The sequence below is a fragment of the Triticum aestivum genome, chromosome 6B (genome assembly GCF_018294505.1).
Source record: "Triticum aestivum cultivar Chinese Spring chromosome 6B, IWGSC CS RefSeq v2.1, whole genome shotgun sequence".
In the NCBI taxonomy this organism is placed as follows: Eukaryota; Viridiplantae; Streptophyta; class Magnoliopsida; order Poales; family Poaceae; genus Triticum; species Triticum aestivum.
This window is the reverse complement of record NC_057810.1, coordinates 96562134-96571196: the sequence shown is the minus strand read 5'-3', so window position 1 is coordinate 96571196 and position 9063 is coordinate 96562134. Positions and strand designations below refer to the sequence as shown.

General features: G+C 44.5%; 1 protein-coding gene and 1 long non-coding RNA gene across 3 annotated transcripts; both read right to left on the bottom strand.

The window, feature by feature from the left end:
• Positions 1–4248: 4248 nt before the first annotated feature.
• LOC123135986 (uncharacterized) lies at positions 4249–4991 on the bottom strand. The gene is made up of 2 exons (XR_006466423.1): positions 4737–4991; positions 4249–4624 (listed from the first exon to the last, which is right to left on the bottom strand). It is a non-coding gene; the product is annotated as an uncharacterized lncRNA (long non-coding RNA).
• A 2603-nt stretch (positions 4992–7594) lies between these two features.
• Positions 7595–9063, bottom strand: LOC123135985 (uncharacterized). Of its 2 annotated transcripts, none has more exons than XM_044555259.1 (2): positions 8615–9063; positions 7595–8501 (listed from the first exon to the last, which is right to left on the bottom strand). In XM_044555259.1, exons 1-2 carry the CDS (start codon positions 8837–8839, stop codon positions 8223–8225), a joined length of 504 nt encoding a protein of 167 aa, XP_044411194.1. In that variant the 5' UTR covers positions 8840–9063; the 3' UTR covers positions 7595–8222. The 2 variants fall into 2 exon arrangements, with proteins under 2 accessions (XP_044411194.1, XP_044411196.1); XM_044555261.1 differs by having other exon boundaries at positions 8648–9062.

The following is a 9063-nucleotide window of genomic DNA, read 5'->3' as shown; positions in this document are numbered from 1 at the left end:
TCCACCATATTCCACCTCGGTCATATCGTCGTGGAGTTTAGGTGAAGCCCTGCGCCGGTAGAACATCATCATCGTCACCACGCCGTCGTGCTGACGGAACTCATCCCCGACGCTTTGCTGGATTGGAGCCCGAGGAACGTCATCGAGCTGAACGTGTGCTGAACACGGAGGTGCCGTACGTTCGGTGCTTGGATCGGTCGAGTCGTGAAGACGTACGACTACATCAACCGCGGTGTGATAACGCTTCCGCTTACGGTCTACGAGGGTACGTGGACAATACTCTCCTCTCTCGTTGCTATGCCATCACCATGATCTTGCATGTGCGTAGGAAAATTTTGAAATTACTACGTTACCCAACATGTACAACATGTGCATGGATAATGATTTCATGTAAGAGATAAAATTTTGATAAGCCCTTCGCGCCTTATAGGTTAAGTGCGCCACACGCTTCAGCAAAGTTCTTAAATTGTTATGAATGAGTTTAAAGTTCTTTCGGATCGACACCTCAAGTCCGCAGCGCGCATGAACAAAGTTTTTATCCTAAGAGATAAAGTTATATAATTCATTTGTTCCCTATACATTAAGTGTGCCATACGCTTGAGCAAAGTTCTTCCGGTTCGATCTCTAAAGTGCGCAACGTGCATGAACAAAGTTTTATCATAAGAGATATAATTTTGATAAGTATTTCGTGCCCTATACCTTTTGTGCGCCAGATGCTGAGCAAAGTTCTTAAATTGTTATGGATGACGGTAAAGTTCTTATGGATCGATCTCTCAAGTGCGCAGCATGCATGAACAAAGTTATATTCTTAAGAGATAGAATTTTGATAAGTTCTTCGTGCCCTATACCTTAAGTGTGCCACGCGCTTGAGCAAAGTTCTTAAATTGTTATGGACGATGGTAAAGTTCTACCAGATTGATCTCTCAAGTGTGCAACGTGCATGAATAAAGTTTCCATCATAAGAGATAAAAGTTTATAAGCCCTTCGTGCCCTATGCATGAAGTGCGCCACGCGCTTGAGCAAAGTTCTTAAATTGCTATGGATGACGACAAACTTCTTTTGGATCGATCTCTCAAGTGCGAAGCGTGCATAAACAAAGTTTTCATCCTAAGAGATAAAATTTTCATAAGTGCCATATACCTTAAGTACGCCACACGCTTGAGCAAAGTTCTTACATTGTGATGGATGACGGTAAAGTTCTTCCCTATCGATCTTTGAAGTGCGCAACGTGTATTAAGAAAGTTTTCATCATAAGATATAAAATTTTGATAATTCATTCGTTCCCTATACCTTAAGTGTGCCACATGCTTGAGCAAAGTTCTTAAATTATTATGGATGATTGTAAAGTTCTTCCGAATCAATCTCTCAAGTTTGCAGTGGGCATGAACGAAGTTTTCATCCTAAGAAATAAAATCTGATAAGTCCATCATGCCTTACACCTTAAGTGCGCCACACGCTTGAGCAAAGATCTTAAATTGTTATGGATGACGGTAAAGTTCTTCTGGATCGTTCTGTCAAGTGCGCAGTGTGTGCATGTACATATATTTCATCTTAAGAGATGATATTTTGATAAGTCCTTCGTGCCTTATAGCTTAAGTGCGCCGCACGTTTGAGCAAAGTTCTTAAATAGTTATCAATGAGTGTAAAATTCTTTCAGATCAACTTTCAAGTGTGCAGTGTGCATGAACAAAGTTTTATCCTAAGCGATAAAAATTGGTAAGTCATTCGTTCCCTATACATTAAGTGCGCCATACGCTTGAGCAAAGTTCTTTCGAATCGATCTCTGAAGTGCGCAACATGCATGAACAAAGTTTTATCATAAGAAATATAATTTTGATAAGTTTTGTCCACCACATGCTTGAGCAAAGTTCTTAAATTTTTATGGATGACGGTAAAGTTCTTCTGGATCGATCTCTCAAGTGTGAAGCGTCCATGAACAAAATTTTCTTCATAAGAGATATAATTTTGATAAGTCTTCGTGCCCTATACCTTAAGTGTGCCACACGCTTGAGAAAAGTTCTTAAATTGTTATGGACGATGGTAAAGTTCTACCAGATCGATCTCTCAAGTGTGCAACGTGCATGTATAAAGTTTTCATCATAAGAGATAAAAAGTTTATAAGCCCTTCGTGCCCTATACCTGAAGTGCGCCATGCGCTTGAGCAAAGTTCTTAAATTGTTATGGATGACGGTAAACTTCTTTCGGATGGATTTCTCAAGTGTGAAGCGTGCATAAACAATGTTTTCATCCTAAGAGACAAAATTTTCATAAGTCCTTCGTGCCCTCTACCTTAAGTACGCCTCACGCTTGAGCAAAGTTCTTACATTGTGATGGATGGTGGTAAAGTTCTTCCCTATCGATCTTTCAAGCGTGCAACGTGTATGAACAAAGTTTTCATCATAAGAGATTAATTTTTTATAAGTCATTTGTGCCCTATACCTTAAGTGTGCCACACGCTTGAGCAAAGTTCTTAAATTGCTATGGATGACGATAAAGTTATTCTGTATTTTTCTCTCAAGTGCACAGCGTGTGCATGAACATATATATATATATATATATATATATATATATATATATATATATATATATATATATATATATATATATATATATATTTCATCATAAGAGATAAAATTTTGATAAGTCCTTCGTGCCCTATAGCTTAAGTGCGCCACACGCTTGAGCGAAGTTGATAAATTGTTATCAATGAGTGTAAAGTTCCTTCGGTTCGATCTCTCAAGTGCGTAACATGCATGAACAAAGTTTTTATCTTAAGAGAAGAAAATCTGATAAGTCCTTCGTTCTCTATACCTTAAGTGCGCCACACACTTGATGAAGTCCTTCGATTTAGATGGCTTAACTACCAGGCACGTGTAATGCCCAACCTGTTTAAATCCCGTTGTAGTAGTCTGTAGACAAGAAGAAATAGAAACCGATTGTTCCACTTCCTATCATGCCGAGGTTGTTCATCAAAATCCATTCTCGATATCCAAACTCGAGCATGTGTAACTAAATTTGTTCTGCATAGGCCATAAAAGACAGGTCATAGAATGTGAAACTCCATATTTGGGGTGTTTGTCTCTCAAGTTCTCATATGCATGACATGAAGGACTCGATATCAAAATCGATATTGATTATCTGTGAGAGTACGAGACCTTGGTGTGTCTAGTTGAAGTTCTTTTTCGTATGCCATTATTCCCATTGTAGTAGTTTGTAGACGAGACGAAATTGGAATCGATCGCTTCACTTCCTATCCTTCCTAGGTTGTTCGTTTCTAAGTTCTAACTGATGTGTGGCATGGCCTTGCGGGCGAGGCAGTGAGCGGAGGCTTGTCACTTTCCTAGGCGCAGGGCCGACAGTTTGTATCCTCGACCAGTTTGCTCGTCCCCTCTATCCTTTCCCTCCTTCACATACTCCGTTCCTTCGATAATAATGTAAGAGTGCTAACTGGTCTCAGATGGAGATTGATACAATTAGAAGTTTGGGCTTAAATCTGAGACCAATGCATGGGGAATTTTCTATTGCCTTGTCTTTAATTTAGGGATTTGTTCTAGATAGTTGAATGTTAACTTTAAAATCAGAATACTTAAATTTCAAATATGAGGGGGTTTTAGGACGGTCAAATTTGAGAGATCACTTATTTTATGTGAATTACAAATTTATTTTTCTTATCTACTACTTTTTACGACGTGTGGATTGTAATTTGGATAGCTATACTTTCGCTTGCAAACGCGGCGAGTTTCGTACTATGCAGGCCATTTCCATGACTTTTGTTGTCAAGTTTCAAATTAATTTTGGTCTATGAAACTGGACACTGATACATTACATATTGTGTTTAATTAACTTAGTGGACAATTCCTCAGAAATTTCTAAATGAATGCACTGTACTTTATTGGGAAATTAAAAGACTCACCATTATTTTCTGAAATAGCAAGACCATAAATAATACAAGGGGCTCAATTTATTCCTGAATATTAACGCGATGTGCAAGCACTGGGTTGGTTACTTCTCTATTATCAGAAAAAGTGCTTCGAAGCAAATCCCAGTCACATACTATCATCCCAAAAGTGCAGAGCAATGCACTAAAAAGTATTGCACATATTTTTACAAAAAGTTTGATCCAGTTCTTCAGTTCTGAACTTCTGATACATTTTCTTCAATAGTTGAAGACAAAATATAAATAGTTCCTCACAGTACAATAACATTTGAATTAGGTGACTACGGTTCACTTCAACTAACAGAAAGGTATACTAGGCATACAAGAATCTGAATATGCACACGCGAGAGCACATACATGCATCAATTTCCGTCGAAGCCGCCGGAGGGATGCACACACGAGAATACGAAGTGAGATCAGAAAACAAAATCTGAGGCCAACGGCTTGTAGCACAAATCCATATCACCGAACGACCGACAACAAAGGTCGCAAGTGATGGCATTCTAGGAGATCGAAGATCCATCGTAGTAGCACTGGAGTTTTATAACACAGACAGAAATTTGTAGGTAGCAAGGAGAGCTGGAAGAAACAAACAAACTATAAAAATCCATGACACCGACAACAAAATTGCATGGCTGGAGTTCTACATGATCCAAGTTCCACCACACCGGCCTGTAGGTAGTCGCACTGGAATTAAAACATAAACAAAAATAATAAGGAAAGAAAGGAGAGCAGCAAGAACAAAACAAAATAGAAATAGATTTTATAGAAGAACGGGTGAGACCATGGGAAAGGAAACCTAATTTTCCAAGCCCACAATGCCTGCTCGGTATGGATATGAACGTCAAGCGTCGGAGGGGCACCGGGTGGATCTGGCCGGAGGAGGGGAAGGAGAAGGTGGTGGTCGTCGGCTCGTCGCCGTGGTGGGGCTCGCTCGACGGCCAGCACGCCAGCAGCCGTGGTGGGGCTCGCTCGACGGGGGAGCGCAACCCAAGTCGTGGTTGGGAGGAAGATCTGGTCGGAGGCCTCCAAATCGCGACGGTGGCTGGCTGTGGGGGGGGGGGGGGATGGGAGGGGCGGCCCGATTGGATCTGGTCTCGGAGATAACAGAGAGAGGGATGGTAGTCACGCGTGAAGTAGGCTAGGTAGGAATAAAGTAGATACGATTTGACTGTATTGCAGCCGTAAAGCCGAGTGAAACAGAAAAATAGGACTGCTGCCAGTGGGCCCAGGGTGGGCCAGCCGGCGTGGATCCCTGCGAGAGCGGACGGAAGAGATTCGCGCTGTGAACGAAACGCGAATGAAAAAGCCTTTATCGCATGATTACTTTTCCACTGCAAGGTATATTGTCCGGTTTGGTACCTCATGTTGGCATGGAATTTAAAAATTCAGATGAAGCTTGGGCATTTTGGCTTATCTATGGTCGTAAAAAGGGCTTTGGGGTCAGGAAAAGGTGCACGAACAAGAGATCCGCCGATGGCAAGGTTACTTCATGCCAATTTATTTGTGCAAGGAAATGGAATGCTTAATCTCTTTTGCCAAACAAAATTCAGTTATCCTTATCAAGTCTGAAAATGTACAAGTAGCAAGTGGAATGCTACAGAGACATGGCCTAATTCAGTTAACAAGTTTGAAAACTAGATTCAGTTATCAGCTAATCGGCCTGCAGCGGTGCGGAAACGACGGCGTGGTTCAGCCGACCACCACCATGGAGATGGGTGTGCAGGTGCTCGACATGAGGTTGCTGCGTGCGTACGCCGAGCTGTCCACCACGGGCGGTGACTCGAGGAGGCCGACCAACTGGACGCCCTTAGACCCGCATGAAGGACGGGAGCCCATGTAGCGCGCGTGGCCTGTATCCTGGACGCTGCCGACCACAGGGGCTCCCGCTGCACGTGCTGCCATGTATCCTGGCCGCCTCCGACCAGGGTGCTCCCTCTGCGTGTTGCTCTGTATCCCGGCCGCCGCCGACCACGGGGGCTCCCGCTGCACGTGTTGCTCTGTGCCCACGGCTCCTTTTGCGAACGAATGGCGACGGCGAGGATGCGCCGAGAGCTTGTTCGACCACGGCGGAGAAGGGGAATTCCAGGGGAACAAGGAGATATCCATTTTGTTCTTTTCTGTGTTTATTGTGGGCTGCTGACGGGCCGAAGCGTCGCTTCTTTTCATTGCGAGTGAATGCTTCTGCCATCGGATGGCTTACTAACGGGGTATACGCACATCACGTCCCTCTGCAGTAGGCTGAGCTACGTTGGAGGATCTCGATCCGTATAGATAGGTGGGAGAGCTTTGAGATTGCTATACGGCTGTATAGTTTGGTCCATTCAGCAAAAAAATTGGACTTCTGTAGTGTTGTACATATGCAAAAACTTTTGAAGGTGCGTGTCATCAACTTATGGATTCCTTTTTACTGCACCTCTTGTCCATTTTTGTTGGTCATATAAATCTTAAGGGCAGTCTATTTGTGCAGCAATGAACTTTCATAAATTAATAATTTGATCCTTTATCATAGTACTATCAAGTATCAACTTATATTTTCATGAAATTATAAGATTTATTATCCTTCCATGTAGTAATAAACCAGTACTTATAGCCTATTTAAGCTCGAGATGATAATGATATTGAAATTAGGAGTTCATAATGGTTTGGAGATTTTTTTCTTCAGTTTCATACACATTAAGGAGCATCATGGTCATGTTAGCTACTATTGGATTTTGTTGTTTCTCACTAAGAGCAATTCGACTTATAATCCCAATGTTATGTTAATTTCCAGACGATTAAAAATTGGGTATGTGCTTTATTGTGAAAGTTCACAAGAGAAGCATGCTGTTTGAAATAACAGGTTGCAAATACCTTCATGGCTTTGGACCTTGCCATCGGAGGATTAACACTAAATGCCCACAAATGAACTACATTGCCAAGGACCTTCAGCTTATGAGTAAGCGTGGTTCCACCATTAGTGGTTTGTGCATCTGATTTGTCTATTAGCGAGTTCTGTGACTGGTTTCATGTGTACCTGACATTGCTTGGTACAGCTGTAGGGGCGAGGATGTCATATTGATGCATCTTGATGGTTTGTTTCTGTATGAACTAGCAATCTTTTGTTTCTTAAATGTACAAACTGATATCTCATAACTCTGATAAAATTATGTCATTTGATCAGCTCATGTGGAACCTACTAATTTTCATTGTCTCTATACGCACACTTGCATATCTTTTTTCCCCAGTGGCCCATTCGTAGGTACCAACTAGAAGAAAATAAAATTGAAAGTATGTTTCTCTTGATTGAAAATATTATACCTCAAATTTAGTTCATTTTAGATTCAATGATGACTGAATAACACGTGAATTAAGTTATGCAGTTTCAGAGGTCATGATTGTGATACATGACAAACGTTTTGTCTACATGATGACCATCTATATGGTACCATGGTTGCCGGCGAGGTGTTGTGATGGCGTCCGCTTCCGAGATGCACTAGTTGGGTCCATAATTTAATTTTCTTGATGGACTGATTTTGTATCTATCAATTAATTATCTTTCGTAGTTCTTGCACAATGGACGTGGGCATGTTGATTCATAAAGCAAAATATTTCCAATCATTTAAATGACTTAGGAATTAGGAATTATATGCTCTTTGCATGAGATTTCAGCTTCTCAGAAAGTAGATTTGCATTATGATAAAATTATTATTTTTATAATAGAACATATTTTACTCAAGACGTACATTGCACGTGCATACTTACTAGTACCTAATAATAAAGAAAATTAGATTTCTAGTCGTCCGTCATTAGTACTTTTGCATAAAAGCTCTTAAAGTTTATACGAATCAACCCGCAGTCCAAGGTCAACCCGAACAGTTACGAGCGAGAAAAAAACACTCCCAAACGCATCTCCACCAGCGCGCTGCCACCCCCTGCCGCGAGCCGCCGGCCCCAGCCCCTGTGCCACCGCCTACCCCGCTGGAGACACTCGAGGCCGCGGCCGTTGCCGGCTCCCACACCCGCGGGCCTCCGTTGCAAGCGGAAGCGAGGAGGTGGCGGGGTTCTTGGTGGTCGCCGGCGTGGCGAGGGCTGAAGGGGTCGCTGGCACGGGCGTCGGGCGCGGTCGGATCAGAGGAACGCGGGCGGCGGCACAACGTAGGAAGGAGGGGCTGGTGCTGGAGCTTGAGGGCGCGGACGCCATGGCATGCGTCTAGATGACAGCAGAGGGCCAGGCGTGGCTTGGCTTGGTGCTGGAGCTTGATGGCGCGGCCGCCATGGCATGTGTCCAGATGACGGCAGAGGGCTAGGCGTGGCTTGGCTTGGTGCTGGAGCTTGATGGCGCGGCCGCCATGGCATGTGTCCAGATGACGGTAGAGGGCCAGGCGTGGCTTGGCGTCGCTAAGAGCCACGAGGTCATCGCTGCCGGCCGCCGTGGGACGCCTGCGTTATGCTGCTCCATTGCCGGCACCTGTCCCTGTGCGGCGCGTGCGAACCCGCCGTGAACACCTGCCCCGTGTGCGCGGCCACCAAGAACGCCTCGCTCCATGTCCTCCTTTCTTGACCATCCAACTCCGAGCCCCGGCTGGGATCAATAGGCAACAATGGGCAAAGAAATTAAAACTGAGAAAGAAGATGATCTTAAGGTGAAATAAAAAGGAGGAAGATGGATGGATGGATGATAATGAGAAAAAATACATGCCACTGGTGAGCAATATAGGACCATGTTACCCAACCCAGGATGCACGGCGGGGCAAAGCGGTGGCTCGCGGGAGGGGTGTGCAGCGGCTTGGGCGTGCAGGCACGGGATGGCGGGCGAACTCCACCGAATCTATGAATGGGGACAGCGCAGGCCGCAGATCTGGTGGCGTGAGCTCTTCGTAGAGACTGACGCGGCGGTTGGGGCCTACTTGAGGCGGCCATGGCCCGTTCCTGTGGGGGGAGTACAGAGAGAGGGGGGGGGGGGGGGGAAACGGAAAGAATAAAAGCGAAATGAAAGAGCGCGCGAGGTGGGGCCGTGGTTCTCCGGCGAGGTTGGTGCCGGCGTCGGGCATGGATGCAGAATGAACGCCGTGGTGCGCGCAGCCGACAGAGGCGGCGCGTCCCGAGGAGGAGCTCGTCGGGGTTGGGGGATGGATGTTTCTTTA

What these genes read in the sequence shown, in the direction of transcription:
- LOC123135985 (XM_044555259.1), bottom strand. Translation starts at nt 8,839, where the DNA reads ATGGCCGCCTCAAGTAGGCCCCAACCGCCGCGTCAGTCTCTACGAAGA. An exon ending in ATATTGCTCACCAGTGGCAT is followed by an intron (nt 8,502 to 8,614) that starts GTATTTTTTCTC and finishes TATTGATCCCAG; the next exon opens with CCGGGGCTCGGAGTTGGATG.